Source organism: Morchella importuna (genome assembly GCF_003444635.1).
Source record: "Morchella importuna strain M04M26 chromosome Unknown Morimp01GS044, whole genome shotgun sequence".
NCBI lineage: Eukaryota > Fungi > Ascomycota > Pezizomycetes > Pezizales > Morchellaceae > Morchella > Morchella importuna.
Window position 1 is genome coordinate 252,057 of NW_025763441.1, and position 20,452 is coordinate 272,508.

General features: G+C 46.7%; 6 protein-coding genes across 6 annotated transcripts; 3 read left to right on the top strand and 3 right to left on the bottom strand.

Moving 5' to 3' along the window:
• Positions 1–2,191: 2,191 nt before the first annotated feature.
• Positions 2,192–2,995, bottom strand: LAJ45_10329 (uncharacterized protein; the record flags this gene model as incomplete). Its single annotated transcript, XM_046119856.1, has 1 exon — positions 2,192–2,995. The coding sequence occupies one exon, from the start codon at positions 2,993–2,995 to the stop codon at positions 2,192–2,194; it is 804 nt and encodes a 267-aa protein (XP_045966993.1).
• Positions 2,996–3,905: 910 nt separating this feature from the next.
• LAJ45_10330 (uncharacterized protein) lies at positions 3,906–4,223 on the bottom strand (the record flags this gene model as incomplete). The annotated part of the gene is made up of 1 exon (XM_046119857.1): positions 3,906–4,223. The coding sequence occupies one exon, from the start codon at positions 4,221–4,223 to the stop codon at positions 3,906–3,908; it is 318 nt and encodes a 105-aa protein (XP_045966994.1).
• Positions 4,224–4,622: 399 nt separating this feature from the next.
• Positions 4,623–5,278, top strand: LAJ45_10331 (uncharacterized protein; the record flags this gene model as incomplete). Its single annotated transcript, XM_046119858.1, has 2 exons — positions 4,623–4,735; positions 4,804–5,278. The coding sequence occupies 2 exons, from the start codon at positions 4,623–4,625 to the stop codon at positions 5,276–5,278; spliced, it is 588 nt and encodes a 195-aa protein (XP_045966995.1).
• Positions 5,279–6,080: 802 nt separating this feature from the next.
• LAJ45_10332 (uncharacterized protein) lies at positions 6,081–7,708 on the top strand (the record flags this gene model as incomplete). The annotated part of the gene is made up of 3 exons (XM_046119859.1): positions 6,081–7,448; positions 7,526–7,624; positions 7,688–7,708. The coding sequence occupies 3 exons, from the start codon at positions 6,081–6,083 to the stop codon at positions 7,706–7,708; spliced, it is 1,488 nt and encodes a 495-aa protein (XP_045966996.1).
• A 2,504-nt stretch (positions 7,709–10,212) lies between these two features.
• Positions 10,213–11,367, bottom strand: LAJ45_10333 (uncharacterized protein; the record flags this gene model as incomplete). The annotated part of the gene is made up of 1 exon (XM_046119860.1): positions 10,213–11,367. One exon carries the CDS (start codon positions 11,365–11,367, stop codon positions 10,213–10,215), a length of 1,155 nt encoding a protein of 384 aa, XP_045966997.1.
• Positions 11,368–14,175: 2,808 nt separating this feature from the next.
• Positions 14,176–17,752, top strand: LAJ45_10334 (uncharacterized protein; the record flags this gene model as incomplete). The annotated part of the gene is made up of 2 exons (XM_046119861.1): positions 14,176–14,399; positions 14,488–17,752. 2 exons carry the CDS (start codon positions 14,176–14,178, stop codon positions 17,750–17,752), a joined length of 3,489 nt encoding a protein of 1,162 aa, XP_045966998.1.
• Between the last annotated feature and the right edge of the window lie 2,700 nt (positions 17,753–20,452).

Below are 20,452 nucleotides of genomic sequence, written 5' to 3' on the forward strand. Positions count from 1 at the left end.
AAGAAACGTCAATGACTGAACTTTGTTATCTTTAATAGTCTTAATTTTCATTTTTGTCTTCCGATATCGTTTATTAGTACTTGGAATGTATGTTATAATGGTGGCAACAAGATGTAGAAAAGCTCTCATGATCCGGAGGGGCGGAACGCCTTGATAAGCGGGCCGAGTTGCTTGATAATTTTGATATATACGAGAAGATATATACCGGATTGAAGGCGATAACGTAAATATGGTGGAGTCGATAATCCAAATGGCGACCTCATTAACAAATCAATGATGCAATGTATCGACCACTATTCATTACTCGAATTAGCTACAGCTTCAGACAACGCACCATGAATTACTCGCTCTCGAAACTTGCTGCAACTCGGACCCGGCCACATGTACTAATGAACATACATATCTAACGCCTGGCGCAAGCTAAGGATGGATTGACGAATGGGTTACTGTCGTTAGTTAATACGAGAGCAACTGATAGTGTCGATTCCACTTTTGGAATAATTTGATCGAGTCTACTCCTTTTCTTAGATAAATCGAGAGTATACGTTTTTCAATTTCCGAAGGCCTGGTTTGAGTTAAATAACCCTAACCCTAGATATGGTTACACATGTGAATATAACAAGCGGGGTAAGTCCTGACAGCTCATGGACATCTAGCTAACTATCTACAGTTCTCACTCTCATCCCTTGCACTTTCATCCCTATACCCCGGCCACTTGTGAATCTTCTCGCTAGTTTTTACAAAACAGGGATCTCGATTCGGGGGCATCGCTACGCAATCTAGCGCTATCTCCGAAGCTTCTCTCATGGAAGTCGCGGCTTCGATAGTGGGGCTTCTGGCTGCCAGTGTACAGGTTGCCGGAATGTTAAAACTCTTCATATATTCAGTCAAAAATGCCCTAGCTACCGCGGAGCAACTCTACAACGAAATCAACCGGTTTCGTTTCATATTGCGCAGAATTCAGGATAAAACTATATCTTCGGATGCCAATTATCTCTCTCCTGAGCGTGCTACTCTCATTGACGTTAATCTTCTCGGTGCCACGCTCACAGCAGCGGTTTCACATTCTCCGAATTAGAGAAGGAGATGGACCGAATAAAAGCTCGCGGAAAGCTGGATTTCTGGGATAGGTAAAGTGGATGAGGTCAGAGAAGAATCTTCTAAATATTTATCTTCGGTTGAATAGACACGAGACGTCTTTAACTCTCATATTTTCAATTCTCACTTGGTATGCTATACTGATCGGAGCCTCTTTTTGCCTCCGTCAATGATTATCTCGACTGGTAATCTATTTATGCTAACTGGACTTCGACGTAGTGAGTCATTGGACTATGCCTTGTCGAGTAAGAAACTTCTTGAAAGCACCTTTCGTGATGAAGCACTAGCCGCTAGTAATGGTAATAGCCAATATTAAAACTTTAATTAACTATTCTAACTCACTCCTTACTCAGGCGAGAGTGATGTGGTCTCTCTCTCCACTGATATCCCGATGGCTGAGACGTCTGCAACCCCAGCGACGTCCGCCAGGCTGGTCGCTAGCCATGAATTTGAATCAAGCTTATCCAGCTCCCGCCCGTACAGAAGAATCAGAGATTCTGATTCCATATTTTCATTGAACACCTTACAGAGTAGGGTGGGGAGGTGGTTCTTGTATACCGCACGTTCAAATGACTCTGTGCTCTCCCTACCTATCTCTCTTCGAGAACTGTCAGGGACAACTCTGGCGGAAACGGAAATTGCTCCCGTGCTCTTACCAACCACTGTATATACCGTATATAATAAGGAGAGATATCAGTCTGACTTTCCAAAACCTGGGGAGCGCAGATGGAATCCGAACACAAACTATGCATTTCTCCAAGCTGCCAAGAAAGGTCGAGTTCTGGAAGTTTTCGATTACCTCAGTGCAAATAATGCTGTCTGCAAAAACGATACAATGCCAAATAGAGACACCGCCTTCACGCTTGCGGCAAAGAACCTGCATGTATCTACGTTGGCGCTCCTCTTACTATACGGCGCGAATTACGACTTCACATCTTTCCACCGCTATGTATCAACCTTCCCCACGACTAGACGTCTTCACAGAACAGCGGTAGCTAATGATGCGACTTCGTGTAACGTATTTCACCTAGAAGCCGACCTTCACCTAGCAACCGATCAAAAAGCAATTATACTCCTACCCGATAATAAAAATTTATTTTCTAGATCTAAGTCTCCTAACAGAATCCCCCGGCTTTGGACTATTACTACTATCATGTACAACATATATTTTCATTTTCCGGGCATTTTTCTTACCACTTTGGGTTGTGACATTTGTATGGGTGCACCTATCCGCTTCCAGCTCTTCCCACTCGCACTCTGAGCCTTCAGGGTCCTGAGTCCCAGGTTCAGCCGGTTCCTCAATTGGAAGCTGTCCCTTTGGACGGCCTCTAACCTTGGTGAGTTTCCTGCCGAGATTTGCGGGCTCGGCGCAGTCTGTATCGGCGCTCTTTGATGTCCGCTCCGCTGCCTTCAACTCTTTTGCTATAGCTCTCGCAGCGGTGATCTTTTGCTTTTCCTCCCATTGATTGCGCAGACGTACAACCTCATCTGTAGTAACTACGAGGGCTTTGGAGAGAACAGCTCTACTTTGTACCCTTGAGGAGTCGGAATTTGCTTTTTCTTTCTTCCTCAAATATGCTAACTCCTGCCATAGGACAACTACCTCTGCTGATGATTCTTCAGCGGCAAGGCCCAGTTTCTCAACCATAATCTGCGCCAGCTTTCTACTAGGTGTTGCATTGCCTACTAAAGCAATGGTGCGCTTGGTGTGGATTGAAATGCTTTTTCCATGACGGGGTGTACGGGGACCCAATGCTTGCTTTTTCTCGGCGTTCAGGGCCTTGGCTTTTTCAAGGCACGGTTCAAGTACCTGGCGGGGATTGAGGGGATATATTCCAGTAGCTTTGAACGCGCTGAGGATGTTTTTGGGTGTATGTGTAAAGGTACGGGCCTGCATCAATAATCTATATATCGGATATCAGTGAAAATTAATAGATAAAAGGAAGAATTTCAGCTTACGGGAAGAATGTCCCCTTATGAATTCCAGTGTTTCCGTTTTGCGCCCAGTCGTCTAAAGCATTTGTATAATGGCGTTGTAGAGGACCAAATAGTCCAACATCTAAAGGCTGTAGTATGTGTGTGGAGTGTGCGGGAAGACAGAGGGGTATAATATCGTTGTCAAGACAATAGGAAAAGAATTCCCAAGTGCAGTGCGAAACATGTCCATCAAGTATCAATAACCGCGTGCGACCATTTGCTCTGTTATAAGAAATTAGTAATTTAACAAACTTGAATGAGGGTAGTAATAAATAGATTGTTACCGTTGAGCTGAGTTAGGACCGAAGTTTTGTGTCAAATACTCTAAACCAATAATATTATTGGTCCACGCTTTCTTTGAATAACTAAAATATGCCTTTCGTCTGCGTTTACCAAACCGTGCCAGCCTTGATACTGTGCTTCTCCTTTATATATTATAAATGGCGGAAGTGCAAAACCCCCAGCCGAAACAGTTTCGATAACTGTGATTAGCTCCCGAACTCCATCCTGAGTTTTGAAGTTTCTTTTTTTGCCCCTCCTACAGATCACTTTCACGCGAGCAGACCTCCCTATTAAAAACCCTTTTTCGTCCATATTATAGGTATCGTCAGGAAGTATATTATGTGTCACAACTACGCGCCGAAGCTATACAATTTATTAGCGTAGTGTGAAACAACATTGAACTCACATACCTGTGTAAAAAAATCTTTCAAAACCGCGGGATTACTGGCATACGAGCGTTGTTTGTCCAGACGGGTTGAAAATTTAGAAGCTAAGTCAGGATGACGAGCGAGAAACCGTGTTAACCAGTTCTTGCCTAGCTTGGGTTTTCAAATTCCATGACTTCTGAGGAAATCTAAAGCCATATCCTTCACATATTGGTGTCGGGGCGGAAAACCACAGTCATCTAATTTCAGGATCCATTTTTTGATAGCTGTTTCCTCGATAGGAGTAAGGTTTTGCTGGTCGGTATGAGCATCTTGACGCGTTCTAGAACCAGCTAATCTGTTTTGAAGGGTAGTGTAGGCTATTCCATGCACGTCCGCTGCCTCCCTAATTGTCTTAATGCGCTTACTATCAAGGTCCCTCCTCGCATCCTCCACCCTCTTGTTGAAGTTCTCCTTTTCCTTTTCACGGCTTCTCCCCATCTCAATGATTGGTTTGGCTGTATTCCGGACTGAATAGTAATCAAAACTGGCCTACAACGAATAGAAAAACCTTTCAACTCAGGTGGGTACAGAGGTTACACAGGACTCACTTCACTGATCGGTTACCCGGTGAAGGTCGGCTTCTAGGTGAAATACGTTAGTGACGTATTGTACAAACTTATACCAATGGGAAGTCTTACTCTTATTTCGATGATATTGGCAAACAATACTGATTCCAAGTTGGAGATTTGACAAGACTTGAGAGGGGGTGCCTATCCAAGTCACCTGACTTTGACTAATCATCTGGGACAATTTCGTTCTATATGGGAACCCACTCGATATCCTCAGTTTATTTCAAGATCCTTGCACTTCTCCGCGGTTGCATGTGATGAGTCTGACATGAAGGACTTGTTCTTGGAATCAAATACCATGATAAATAGGGGCGGACTTGAGTCTATCCGTAATGTATTGGCGCCTGCCGAGGGCGAAGAGAAATCTATCATTTCTATGGCGTTCGTGAAAGTAGAAGAGGTTACCAATCTCTGCCTTGAAGCAGAGTCCATGGAGCCAGGAGATATAGAAATGGTCCTCGGCTTGCTGATTGGCTTATCTGCCACTATGGCCTAACCGCTATTGCCGCGGTGCATGCCAACGTTGATGTCACGAACGGAAGAGGAGAAACGGCGTTACACGCCGTCATACGGGATGGAAAAGAGCATACTATACAGTCCTTGATAAACGATGGTGCAGATGTTAACGCTAGCGATCTGGACGGTATTACACCATTGATGCGAGCAGCGAAAGGTTCTATTTCCCCCATCGACATCGCTTGTCACCTTCTAAGCAACGACGCAAATATCAACACCAAAGATATCCGCAACAGAACAGCTTTGCACCATGCCGCGGAGCGTGGGAATATTCTATTAGTCTGGGAACTGTGCATGAGTGGGGCAGATAGATATGCTAAAAACCTCGATGGTCTTACTCCGGACCAGTGCACTGGCCATGGGCTTATAGCCAGGCTGATTAAGAGATGGCCACAGAGGACTTTGTGAGGACTTTCACAATACGTGAGTGCCCCACCGCAGGTACTCCACCACATGTTGCTAATTAACGAAGAGGGGAAGTGTCGACTACGCGCCAACAACAGCGTTAGAACACCTATGCAGGCCTGTAGGATTGTGTGCCTTTCACATCATCAAGTCTTAGGAGAGTGATTAGCTTCAAAGGAATTGAATTAAAGAGAAGGATATAGTTAGATTTAGGCTTATGTTTCTTCGTCGGATATTATGCATTGTTTAACGTTCATGGAAATGTGTATCAAATAGTTACCCCGGGTACAAAGGTCTTGGTCCATGAACAACATTATGACAAGACTATCGAGCCCAAAGCGGTGGCGTCGAGGTTATGTTATTAATCATTGACCATGACACCTCTTTGACAGCTAGGAGAAGGCCCATCTCACGAACACCAGCAATCGACGAACAACACCAAATTGTTCGCGAAATTTACTAGGTAGTCCGTAAACACCGGAAATTGGAGAACAACTGTGAATTCTTCAGGGAATACCTCGCCAAGTGACGAAGACAGTACTCCAGGGAGTCCGCGAATTGTTCGATACCCCTGCACCCCCAAACGCCACCAACGCCACCAACCCCCCTCGGCAACACCCGCCCCAGCCGCTGTCACACCTCTTGGCATCATTGACACGTGCAACCCTAACCCACCCACCCACCACCACCGCGCAGTTGGCAACCCTAACCCACAAGGCGCCAAAAACTCCCACTGCACGCACCCCCGCACCGCACATATTGCCCCAGCCCCCAACCACAACAAGAACTAGTACCAATACAATCAATGCCCTGGAGTCTGCACTCCCCATTCCTTAACCCCCGCGACACCGATACGCCCTGCAGCCCCCCGCTCTACACCGCCACCACGCCGTCCCCACTGGCAACACCACGCGAGCCCGAGGACGACGGCTTCTTCGGGTACATCTCGCCCGTCGACCCCTCCCCCTCCCCACCGAGGCCCCCGCTACGGTCACCAACACCACCACCACCCCCGCCCCCACCACGGCCACGCCACCGCCGCAGGAACACGCGCCGCCGTGAAAGGTTGCCGGAGCAGGAGGAGCTGTCGGAGAGGGCCAGGAGTCTGCTGGATGCTGCGAGGGTGGAATGGAGGAGGGGGCAAAGGGGGGTGAGGAGGGGTGGGGGGGACGTTTCGATTGTGACGCGAGAGGAGGTGAGAGGGCAGGCAGAAACACCACCGTTGCCGCTGTCCACGGTGGTGGATAGGACGTCGGTTCACGGTAGACGCGGCCAGATCCAGCGCCGGACCAGCGACGCGGCAGGGGAGGGGGAGCTGGCGGCGTCCCACCCCCCGCGGAGGTCTGCGGACGGAAGGCGGCGGACGGAAAGCGTGAGGGACCCGTCGCCGGAGATGGATGATTACAATGGGGTCATGACGCGCATGCCGTCGCCGGATGTCACATGGCCGCCGCCGCGCTTACCGGTCCCGCGGATGCTTTTGGCGGGGACCGTGATGGAAAGGGATATGGAGGCCACAGTTCCGAGAAGACAAAGAGCACCTTCGCCAGATGTCTACGACCCCTTCCCTGTACCCTGGCCAGAGAGTGGGCCATATGAAGGTTTCCGGAGTGCGTTTTGGCTGGATGGAGATGACGGGATCATGACGAGGATGCCGTCACCGGTTATGACACCATTCCCGGGTACAAGGGCATCAGTGGTAACAGTCCCGCCGCAGCAAAGAGAGACAGAGCTGTACCTATCATCTCCTCGGTGGCTCGGTCCATTAGACTTCACCCCGCCGCCGGTTACGCCGTCGCGATGGCCGGTGGTGCTCGAGAGCCCAAACCCAAATACAAATCCCGAGCCGAAGGCAGAATTAGAGCCTATCACAAAGCAAGAAAGGGAACCGGAACCTGAGCTAGAGCCGGAATTGGAACTGACACTCCTAGCTACTGCTGCGCTGCTGGAGAGCGTGGCATCTGACCTCGCGGCTGGCACTCGCCGCTTGGCGTGGAGGAGGATTGAGAGGGCGCTTGGTGCCCTCCGAGACCTCCATATTGTAGGCGCAGGCGCCGGGAGTTCAGACGCTGGAGAAAGGGTAGGCGGGGGTGAAGGTGGGGGGTGTATAATATGCTACTCCCGCCCCGCTAACAGCGTGTTTCGCCCATGTGGGCACCTTGTTCTCTGTTCGGTAAGGCCCCCACCCCTCTACTCCACCCCATCGCATCGAGTGGGAAGGATGGATGGATGCACTAACGGCTGTGATAGGAATGTGTAGTATCCGAGCAGGTCGGTGGCGGGCCTAGTGGGAAATGGCCGGTTGTGTTCTGTCCCGTGGCACACTGTGGGGCTGTGGTGGAGACGGCGGTGAGTTTTGTCTGCTTTTTCTTTTGGGGAGAGGAGGAGAGGGCTAATGTGTGGTAATTGTAGGTCAAAGTGTTTCGGGGGTGATAGGGTGGGGGGGGGGGGTGGGGAATGGGAGGATGGGGGATCGGGGATGGAGGGCACAAGTGGTGATGGAGAGAGTGAGCAGTTGAGTTGGAATGGGATTAATGAACTTGTTGTATCAATAATGTAAACTGCATGCAGGAAATTCAAAAAGAGAGAGTATAAAACGAATAGTTACCGCATCACCTCCGTGAGTCAGGCTCCGACTGCATATCCGCCGGGTGGCTTATCGACACCATCGGCACAGCGTTAAAGCTGCAAACCAATTAGTTGGAAAAGAAGTAATGATGAAATCTGGATGTGTTGATTAGGAGAAGAGGGGGAGAGAGGGAGGAAAAGGCTCTTCTGCGACCAATATACTCACTTGTCTTAATGACACGTTTCCCGTTACAGCTGCTCTCTTAGGTAGTGATCACCTCGATGAGCCTAAAATAATGACTAACCTTATGGTTGCCGGTTAACGCGAGAAACCTGATTGTGCGGCGAAGACCGAGTGACAGCCCATGAATCGGTTAAAATACCGAACCTACCCGTAGGGATTCAGAGGTTACGGCCTGTTCCCCGATTATTCGGCGCGTACGCGACGAATCAATATGGATTGGGACTTTAACGTTAGCGCATTATAAACCAATAAAGGGCAACGGGGGATCCCAGTACGAGTGATAAACAATGAAGCGAGTGCTCATCGGTGATGCATAGTACCCATTGATGACAAGTGTTTTTTTTTAATCCGATTACTCAGGACTGAGAGGTGGTACCAGAGAGTTTACAGTTGCTGTATACTGCGGTTGGTCGAATTGATTTGGAGGACTGCACTACCCGCCGGAGTTGAGGGTGAGTATTCCATGTCTTGGCAACCTCAACACAGCCAGTACTTTCCACGCAGTGTTTATATCCCATTCTTCCATTGCGGCAAAGGACGAGTCCTAGCACTAGCTCATAGCCGCTGAAATTCTCGCAGTGAACTTTCCTCAGGATCACATGCACACCGCGTGCTGTAAGACCTCCTAGAAGAGTGATTATATACACTCCTCCAGCAGCGCAAGTGGTTCTTTCTTTCACGGGCGCTATGCGCGCCGACAGACCAAAGCTACATACTAATCTAATTAATATGGTGTGCGCAAACAAGAGAATCGAATTGCCCCAAAACCTTGCCGCATCGGGGTTGGGGGTGGGGGTGTGCCAAGCCTGTTGCCTTGGCAACCCCCGCCCCATCAGACTTTTTAAGCCAACAGAAAGAAAAAGACATGGCTGAAAATATTCAGCACCTACGAGCGGGAGGCAGTAGGTACCGGGTGTTGAGGGTAAGTGATCAGAATCTGATAAGTGAATGTTACGGTGAATAGGTGTATTTGTCTTATCAGATTCTGATCACTTTTCGCTACACCCTAGTACAAACCCTCCAACGCGAATCGCGGCAGACACTCTAACTGTGTCAAATATCTACAATCGGGAGGGCATAGCTATTGAATGCGCTTACCTGATCGCACCAAGCTCAACTAGTTAGTGGAGGATGAATTTTTTTTTCAATTGTTGCAACGGTGGTGGCCTGGAAGGTCTCTACCAGGATGCAGCATGTCAACTATGGATTCACAGGGTCCCGTGAGATACTCGAGGACGTGTTTAGAACAGGGTGAAATACTCGAGCTGTTGGGGACTGGGGTTAATAACTGCATGATACTTCGGGTGGCCGATGAGATATGACAAAAATGCGGAATTCCTCTTCAACGGTCCAGCTAGATGTATCTGCCTCACTCTTGACGGATTGTTTCCGCTAAATTTTACTTAAATAACCCTAACCCTGCACCAGTCCCTTCCTCCCGCTCGATCGGGCGTGGTTTATAACCGGTTTATCACCATGTTTCTTACTCCCAGTATCTTACTCGCGAATATTTCACGGGACCCTGATGGAGAAGCTTACTACTGTTGCGCCGTTGGTACCTGCGTCGGGTGCTAATGTGGAGCAAGTCTTGGTATCTTGGCATCTTGGCTGGTTCCGGTGGGAACGGAAGGTGAAGCAAAGGCGAACCACCAATGAATCAGTCAAACAAACATGAACAGGAAGGTACGTAAATTCTTGCTCCTCTATCCTTAACCCTAACCCTAACATGGCTATCTAAAGCTTAACAAGCGACGAGTCAGCTCTACATATAACGACACTTCAGCGGCCGAAAACCGAAAATGACGGCGAAGAAAGTATGATGAGAAGGGGAAAGGAAATCCAAATGGAATATGGCCCACTGAATGTGATTTATTGTTGGAACGATATATGTACCTATATGATCGGAATTGACGACATATAACATTATATCGAACCAGAATACCGTCCGGAATGAACTTGAATGACGCAGAGGTATAACCTGGAAGACCGGACAAGAATGGGCTTTGAATTTTGCAAAGTTTCACAACGCCACTAATACGTGGTTTTAATTGTACATGTGCTCCGATGGGAAAAAGGCCAGATGTCGGCGAGAAAAGAGCAAATATGTACAAGTAAATTATGAGATCTATTGTGAGAGTTCAACACCATGAATCCAAGCCGTAAAAGCTCCGCTCGTGTACAAAGATTGAATTAAAAATGCCAACAATGGGATGAGCAGTAGTCCAAGCAAGACACCAGTTGAAGGCCATCGCGTATTCCACACCTCGTGAGATAGAGGGCCGAGAGCTGGGTCTGGTGACGGATGGACAGAGCCGCTGGTCTGTACTACCTCTGACTTGTCCTCTTTTTTACTCCCATCCCTTTTCTCCTTCTTCTTCTCTTCCACCTCTACCACTTCCTCCTCCTTCTCCACCTCTTCCACCTCCACCTCCTCCTCCTCATCATCATCATCATCATCTTCATCTTCCTCGTCTCCTTCCCGCTCGTCCTCAAGACAATCCTCAAAGTCACTGACATCAGTTAGCTCGGCCTCCAATATATCATCCTCCTCCGCCTCAGGACTAGGCCCCGTAGCCCCCCTCCATTCCCACACAGACTTCCATCGATTCCCTTCCTCCAAGTTCATATTGTCAACCTTCCGGCTCGACAGCCAACTAAACTTCACCTTCCTGTACAACACCGCAAACACCTGCTCACCCACCGCCTCGAACTGCAGCTTTCTGACACTATCCTCGCTCTGCCTCCCCGAACCAGCCGGATTCGGGAATGCCATATTGAGCGCTCCCGGGGGTGCGAATGCACGAACAGGGAGAGAACCTCCGCCGTCTGAAGAACTCTTCCCGCTGCCATGAGACTTGAGAGATGCACCACTAGCTGTTCTGTAGCCAACAATTAAGTATACATTCTTTCTGCGCTCGATCGCATTCTGGAGCCATTCACGGGTGGCCGGATTCTTGCACGCATCGCGGAACCAGGTCTCGTTGTTTGAGAGATCGTAGGTGGTAGCGTTTGGTGCTGTAAGGGTGGCAGTGGACGTGCTGCTGTTCTTTTTTCCGAAGCTGATCAGGTCCCCAAGATTGAAGTTGTTGCTGCTGCTCTTGCTGAAGCGCCTTGTTTCGGACAGAGAGGTGTGTTGAACAATGCGCTTTTCGGAGGCATCTGGCCTAGGGGCGAGAGGGTCATGGAAATTGTAGTGAGGACGGTTGGCATTTGTTGTGAGACGGCCGAGGGAGACGGTGTCGGGATGTAGAAGCGTTTGGGGGATATGCGCGGTACTCATGAGGAATACCCTGCAAGGCTGCTCTGGGTCAAATGATAAGAGTACTATGCGGGTATCTGAGGAGGGATACAGGTACGTTCGGCTTGTTTTGGGACATTGACTGAGAGGGAACTTGAGGTTTAAGTATATCGATCTTTTAGACTTCAACTGCGCACCGGAATCAAGGCCAAATCTTGCGTTAGCAAGACTACTGTTCAAAGAGGAGAATATTTGACTTTTTGACTTATCGTGTAACCATGAAACGTATTCCGCCACCACAATACTGCAGGAGCCTCTGCCGCACAGAAAGTATTCACATTTAAACTAATACATCAGATAATCGGTCGAATTATTTTGCAAAGCGTGACTCGTACTGTTTCAGATCGGAGGAGATACCACTTGCCGATTGTACAATTCACAGGTTTCGAACCTGTCTGGTCAGATATAAAATTACTGATGTGACGCGCGCAGGGGATCATGTGAGAGTATATGCAGCTACAGAAACCACTGTACCTACATCTACTGCTTTCCATGCGTGACGGTAGTTCGACTTATCTCGGACTTGCCTGCCGCGTTATGATTAGAGCCTTCTATTTCTTGAAATTCCAGGTAGCTGAGTTCTGATTCGAGGCTTCCGGTTGACCCGAATTTTGAATTTTGAAGTAGAGGTGAAACTCATGCAGCTCAAGTTGCATATGTTTCTGCAGCTGATATACTAATTTGTAACAGTTAAGAGAGTCTTTTAACTTTGTCCATTGAACAGAAAGTTCAGCAGTTTTAGGAAGGGACTTACATTCGTTAAGCCGACAACATGTGCAGGACACTTTGTCGAGGTGCCTGACTTCCTGTCCAACCCCTGCAGCTAAAAGACTGTAATGTTTAATATCTGGAGTATTCCTCAATCTTCACCTGCAGGATGCTTTATTTCTCGGCAGTTCGATGCACCAGGACGGGCACATGCCCGCAGGAGTTTGCTTTCACTTTGAGAATGGGCAAACGGGGACCGATCGAAACTTCTATTGTGTAACTCGCTAAGCGCTGTAGTTTGAGGACAAACCACTCAACGGAGATAGACTATTAGGATTGAAGTTCCAGTGATTCCAACAGTTGAAACCGATTTTGTTTGGGGGGCATACCACACCAAACTTAACCGAATAACCCCCAACTGAACTTAACCTAACCAAACTGAATACGGGGCTACATAAACCGGTTTTGAAGCTACAATCGCTCCTTAATTTGGTCGGAGGTTCACTATACTTCGTTGGGGTTGGTAACAGTTAGGCGTTCTGATAGAGGGAGATCCACCATGCAAAGACTCAGTCCACTGAATACTCCCTCTGCAATAGCGTTTGAGTAATTCCGAAAGGTGATTGAGGACCGGAACTGCCCTCTACACCACGAGCAATATCACGCTAGAACTGTTTATTGAACTGGTTTGAACTGGTTTTCAATCAAGTTAAGCCGTTGAAACTGAATTAACTCAGGGCAAAGAACTGAACCAAAGTATTGACAAAACTTGTCTTCTGAAATCGGTTTTTATGGTAGAACGGGTGAAACGTTGGAAACACTGTTTCGAACTGGACAACTTAGCATGTGAGAATCGCCGGGATGGTTCCAAAATGGCGGAAGTGATTTCGTGCAAGAAAACTTTTATCTAGGTAACGGTCTATGTTTTACACCCTGGGTAAGTCTTCAATTCAACTCGCCGGGCTTACCCGTTGCGGGGCCGAGACCCGCTGGAGAAAATGCTTAGGTGCCCGATTGCAATGATCGAGATCTTCCAACAGCGACTCGAGCATAAGGTGTTATCTATTCAATAAATATGTGAGCAGATTTATGAGTCAATATTAACCAACCAACCCAGGCTTCGTAGTTGAAACTTCAATACTAGGGTCGATACTAATTTCTAATCACCTGTGTACAGAAAGCTAATCGACATTTGTGGTAGATAGTATATACGGCCTGTTTCAGGTGATCAAAGATGCCTCGTCGTCTTCGTATATCGCCTGATCTAATAGCCCCTGGTGCTGAAACGTACTCGAACGGAGTAACGTGGCGCATATACGAATGAGGTCGCCTTATCAGTTGTAGGAATTTATTATGTCGGCCAATATCACTTGGTCATAATGCAGCCTCGCCGCAGAAATCCAAGGCTGAATGAATCCACACCTAGAGTAGATCTGCTCAGGAGGTCTAGTTGCATTGTCCCGACGCTTTTGAACTGGGCCACAATTACGTACACCAAAAACCATGATTTTTATATGTGCAAATTTCTTTTTTAAAAAGTCATCCTTTCATTGGGGCACAAGAATGTGGCATTCAGCTAGCTACTGCTACGGCGTGAACCATTGTATTGTGGGCAGTATTGGTCGAGCCTATAAACCTTAGGAAAGCACGAATACACAATGGCTCTAAAGTTTGCTTACAATACACCGAATGGCGTTATTAATCGCTTGTTACCCGAGGATCGAAGTGCTGCGTTGGCATGCATGCAGGGATCGAAGTCTGGTTGGTAAACACCCCCATGCCTATCACGAAATAGCAAAAATTAGATGAGACCATTCATGAGAGTTCAGTACCTTATTTTATCTCTGAAAGTGTCTTGAATCGATATGACGCGTTATTTCTGTTTGGTGATCAGAACGAATATATGCTCAGTCAACATAAACCGACATGTAGTTTACCATATCTGGTTTCCGGCGGTGGTGCGGCTGTGTGCGTGCAGGGTGAGGGACGTTTTCTTTTCTTTTTTCTTTTTTGTTAAGACTGAAACTTGTTGTTCTTGGTTAAACCTATTGTCTTTGATGAAGTGGTCTATATACGATTCGAATGCCGGCCATCATTACTGCCGAAACAACCTGGCTAAACATCTTCTTATGTAAGGTGAATTCCTCCCTTCCTGTTTTAATGGATACGCACATCGCCTTTATTATCTCCCTTCGGAAACAAATAAAACTCACGATTTTCGTAGTCACTTTCTCTTCGTCCACTTCCTCCGAAGATAAAGAAGTGTCCTTTCCAAATTCTGCCCAGTCTTGCCAGCATACTCCGGGGTAATTAGTCTAGATTTCGATGTAAGGCAGCTTTTGTCTCATATAAACTAAACGAAGACAAAGGACTAACATAAGTTTAATTGTGAAGGGCTCACTCCGGAACTCCTTCGCCCAACACAGGCCCAGCCCAGGGAGATATATCCCCAGAAGACGGGGCTTCGAAGTCCATAACCAGCGCTATTGCGTCACCGACGAAGCATGAGGATTATATTTCGAAACTAAGCCGCGAGATCGAGGCTATCGAGGAAGAGTTTTTGAAAGTTAGTTCTTATCCGGATGAGGATGACAGCGACAGTGATCTCCGTAAATCGATAGTACTAGCACACCGCCATGGGCGAACACTGGTGGATAGATTCAAAGTTTTTGAGGAAGCTGGAGATCTAGAGAAGGCGACATCCGATCTAGAAAAGGCCATCGAGCGGTTCAGTTACGTACAATCAAGACCGTTGTGCAATGGTGTTCCGCGACAGGATCTATTGTGGGTCTTATGCAACCTACTACTGAGGAGATATTCACAGTTTCACTCCCTGAGCGACTTAGACTTCGCCATTCAATGCATGGAAGAATCGCGCGGAACCATAGGTCTCCATTCTCCTAATAGTCCGCATGTATTTCGCATGTTGAACTCCCTATATCGTCGTCGTTTTGAGCGATCGCAAGCCATGCAAGATTTAGAAAAAGCAGAAGAGGTGATAGAGAGCGCACTCGAGGCCACGAATGCTAATCACCGGATGCGTGCATCACTGCTCCATATGCTCTCCACCACCATCCTAAAGCGATACGACCAAACTCAGAACAAGGCAGATCTAGATCTGGGTATTGAGCGAGAAAAAGAGGCTATAAGCGTAGCACTCCCACAGGACCCCGCTAGGGAAGATATCTTCCGCAGTATGGCGGCGATCTACCTAATACGGGCCGATCATCTTGGTCAGGCGGATGATATCGAACAGGCTATATCTTGGGCTGAGCAAGCAGTAGGGCTGCCTATAGTTAACAATCAAGTTAAAGCAGAATCAATCCACATACTAAGCACTGCACTGCTTGCCCGATTTGAGCGCAAATGGGACATTGATGATGTTAATCGTGCCATTAATCTGGCACAAGAGGCGATAGGTCTCATACCTATGTATACGTGGAACCAAACTAATATCTTTAACACTCTGGGCGGACTGTATTTGTCGAGGCACCGGCATACCGGGGACTCTCAAGATCTTGATAAAGCGATCGAAATTGGAGAAGGGGCTCTCTCACGAAGCAGTGAGGAGGACCCTAGCCGCGCTTTGTATCTTACCAACATTACTCAACTCCTGTTTCAAAGATCTACACGTTATCACAATCCAGAAGACCTTAAAGAGGGCACGAGGCGAATTATCGAGATACTTGCAGTGACTCCGCTGGATGACCCTCAAAGGCCTCGGAGATGCTACATCCTCGCCGCTTTTTATAAAATGAGATACGACAATTCCGGAAATTTGATAGACCTCAATAAGGCAATAGAGCTCAGCGAGGAAGCTTTGCAGCTATTCCCCCCTACACATATTAGTCGTTTTCAGGTTTACAATTTACTGGCCAAAGTGTACACCCTCCGATACCATCGGTTAGAAGGAGTTGAGAATATTGAGTTATCAATTGAATGGGCCAGGAAGACATATAGTGCGATAGGATCTCCGAGGGCAGACCGCTCTGCTGCTTCGATGACCCTTGCAAGGTCACTTATGAATCGCTTCAAGCACAAAAAGAAGAAGGATGATATTCTGGAAGCAAGAGATGTTATAGAGAGGGAGCTATGCGATACTCCTCCCGACTTTGAGCCTCGGAAGCAGTCACTACATACTGTAATGGCTGAGGTGTATCGGAATCTGTACGACGCTTATAATGATCCGGCAGATATAGAGCAGTCTATCAAGTCTATGGGGGTGTCCTTAGCAGCAAGGCCAATGGATGCACCTGATCGAGCAATTGGTCTATATAACCGCGCCATCATAGTTATGTGCCGATATAGAAACAATCCCTCCAGCTCAGATTTGCATTTCATTCTCCACGATCTTTATGAAGCTTGGAACACGCCACTGGCACGTGGAATGACTCGGGTCACGGCAGCAACGTTCGCATCCAGATTACTGATCACGTGGAGGAGGTGGCAGGAGGTATATGGTCTATTGGATATGGTTGTGAGACTGTTACCTGTGGCTTTGGATTCCCGACGTAGCTCAATTAGAGAAGATGAAGAGCACAAGTTGGCCGTAATCAAAGAGCTCGCTCCAAATTTCGCCTCAGTGGCATTCCTCCTGGGGGAAGACGCATCTTATGGTTTGAGGATACTGGAACTTGGGAGGGGAGTGATTATAGGGTCCATTATCGACCGCAGGAGCGACCTCTCAGTGCTACTATCAAAACACCCTCCGCTTTATGCAGAATATCATCGCCTTCGAACGGTCCTCGACGCTCCAATCTCGGAGGTCAATGATAGCACTCTCACGGATTCCGAGGCAACCGTGCGTTATGAGAAGGACAGGGTGGGGAGAGAAAATGCCGTCGCTAGTTTCGAATTGACGCAGGCCTCTATTCGTGAAATGCCTGGATTTGAAGGATTTCAATTGCCCCCTCGCTCCGAGGAGCTCATGAAAATGGCTTGTGATGGTCCGATAATAATGGTAAATAGTACCACAATACGTAGCGATGCTATTATTGTCACTACAGCCTACATACGATCACTGCAACTTCCCAAGCTCGAGTACGCTGTGGTGGAAGAAAGAATGGCACAGCTGATCCAGACGGTAAAAGGGGGACCATCCACATACAATAAAAGAAATGAAAAGATGGAAGAGCTGTTGCTCTGGCTTTGGGAGAGCGCGGTGAAGCCAGTCATGGATATCTTGGGATTCACACTAGGAGGTCCCCTACCCCGAATCTGGTGGATTGGTATAGGACCACTTGCGGTGGCGCCGTTTCACGCGGCTGGCAGCCATTCCCCTGGATCAACACAAAATACCATGAGCTATGCTATATCATCCTATATACCAACAATAAAGGCGCTTTCGTTTGCTCGAGAAAGATCCCTTAGGCTCAAATCAGGCTTTCGTCTCCTTCTGGTTAGCATGCCCACAACCCCAGGCCATAATCAACTGCCCAGTGCAGAGACCGAAGTCACGAAGATCATGGACTCAATTAAAGGAAAAGCAAACTCAACTCATCTGGTACACCCGGGTGCTTCCCAAGTACTCGACTCACTTCCATCATTCAACGCAGTTCATTTCTCCTGCCACGGTATTTCCGATGCAAAAACCCTTCGAATAGTCATCTACTTCTCTGTAAAGATGAAGTCGTTGACCGACTTTCTGTTGAGGGTATAACGAATACAAACCTCAAAAACGCTCAGATAGCGTACCTATCTGCTTGCTCGACTGCAGAGAACGCGTCAGACTCGATACCCGATGAATCGATATACATAGCAAGCGGTTTTCAGCTTGCCGGCTTTAGTCATGTCCTTGCCACGAAATGGGAATCAAACGACGCTGCCTGTCAGAAAGTCGCTGTTGATTTTTATAAAAACCTGCTCCGAAAGTCTGTGACGTGTGGGAAGTACGAGGGTCATGGTCGGGTTGCAGCCGCGTTTCATTATGCCGTCGATAAATTGCGCCGGAAACATTGGGAACAACCAATAAAGTGGGCGACGTATATTCATACCGGTGCGTGAACGTCAATTAAGAGAGTAAGTTCCCACATAACATGAGCAATCCATTATCATTTTCTGAGAATATTGAAGTTGTTAATAGCGGGGCCCCCCATAAACACACCATATTTTCTTTAGTCTTTGATCGCGCTGGTGCATGTACCTAGAAGTTACTTTTTGAATGGTAGTTCACTCCGTTGTGCTTGTTAGGTACAACTTACCGTTTTAAAGCAGTCATGAAATCCTTCCACGCCTGTTCGTGGTGTTTCTTAGAATCTAGATCATAGTTTCCTTTTCTCAGCGCGTCATCCATTTTTCTTTGATGCTTTTCATTATTTCAAATTTTCATATGGGTTTCATAATGCGTAACGGGTTAGAAGTAATATATTTTCGATTTACATAGTAAATGATCTAAACCTTTCTACACCTCTCCAACTATATGTAGTGATATGAAAAACACTTCCAACCCTCGGGGTCTTGGCAATGTCTTGGCGAAAACGGAGAAGACACATACATAAGTGCACTAATGACGAGGTTTATGATGAGTGAGTTCGTAAGGAAGTTTCGGAACTAACTTTGGCGTTAGACGTGAATAAACAGTAACAGCCGCGGTGATTGATCTCAGGGGATAGAGATTTAATTCAACCTCCCCTTGTATCCCATAGTCCGTTAAAGCTGTCTATTGATTCGGGCGGCGTATTTTCAGCTGTGGCTTGTGTCTGGATCACACACATATTCGGCTGCCACCCTTCCTCTTTTAGTAATTATAATATTCTGTCAAATAGACAGCATCTAAGGCCCGGATTATGGGATAGATGAAGTCAGCTAGCTAAGCGATGGTTTGTAAGACCAAAACTTCGGTGCAACTATACACCCCCCCCCCCGCCCTATCAACTTCTCCACCGACGGTTTATATAATTCAGTATTTGCAACGCGATGTCGGTTTAACGGTACAAACAGGTACAAAACTAAGGATAATAATGGGACATTTAGAATAGTTTGAGTTTTAGGCGATGGTGGTTGTGCTGAGACATCATAAACCGATACAAACCAACAAACTAAATGGTACAGAATATCGTTTTTCCGCTTCCTTCGGTAGAACCTTTGACCCTCCGGAGCAACATTCAGCTCTGAAACACCTATCCCTTAACGTGTTGATGCTGACCGCCCTATAACAGAGGAATTAGACTTGTATGAGAGATCTACTATTTGATAAGAGAGATAACGGGAGCTGTTAATAAAGACACACCAAATTTGCTTTTGTTTGGTGGGTCAGCATTTTTACAACAGCTTAAGGGATACACCAAGAACCCTAACCCACATATCATTTTGTTAAATGGTATTACCGTTTAAACCTTGTTGGAAGAGGTGGCTAAATAGTTAGTGCGATTTTGAGGTCCTGGTGCTACGTACAGTACGTACAGGTAGTACATACAATACGGTGAAGTTTTCATACTTGTCTCTACTACGGTGGGAAATGTATCGTGGTAATGCATCAGTAAATGCATCCCCGGGCACCTTTCATGCACCATGACCAAAATAATGAATCCATATAATGCATCGGCAAATGCATCCACAGTCCCACTTTAAGATTTTACTGCTGAGTTTATCATTTAAATTTCAGTCAATTCATCAGTCAATTGGTCAGTCAATTCTTTAGTCAATTCTTCAGTCAATTCATCAGTCAATTGGTCAGTCAATTCCTTAGTCAATTCGTCAGTCAATTCGTCAGTCAATTCGTCAGTATATGGATCGGTAAAAATAAACTTGAAATACAATGTCGGAATTGAACTTGCACTATTTTGCTTAACTATCTCACGTCGTACCAACTAGGCTACAGCTATCGTTTGATATATTGAGTCAATAAATCGGTGCTATATCAACTACAGGCTTAAGAAATGTATAAAAATCTACCAAATCCGAAATTGGGACGGATATCAAATATCTTGACGGGCAGCATATATCAACACTCACCTATATGATGACTTTACTAATGATATCCCAACAAGAACACATTAACTGATGTATCTAATTTATAAAACACATTTACTAACATTTACTAATACATTTACTAATAGATTTACCAATTTATTCATCCGATGAATATATTAAACGACGACTATACCTATTACTTTACCTATCAATTACTACACTAGGACAGATTTTAAACACTAACAATTTTCCATGCAATTTGCCATACCACTTCTCGCACGAATTTCTGGACAAAACTCGTCAGTAAATGTGTTCATGGTAGATTATCATCAGTAACGTAATTGATAATGCATGGATAATGCATCCATCATACCATTTTGCATAACTCGCAACAGGTTATGCATCAATTGATGCATTTACGTGCCCGGCTCACGTGTGAAATGCATCA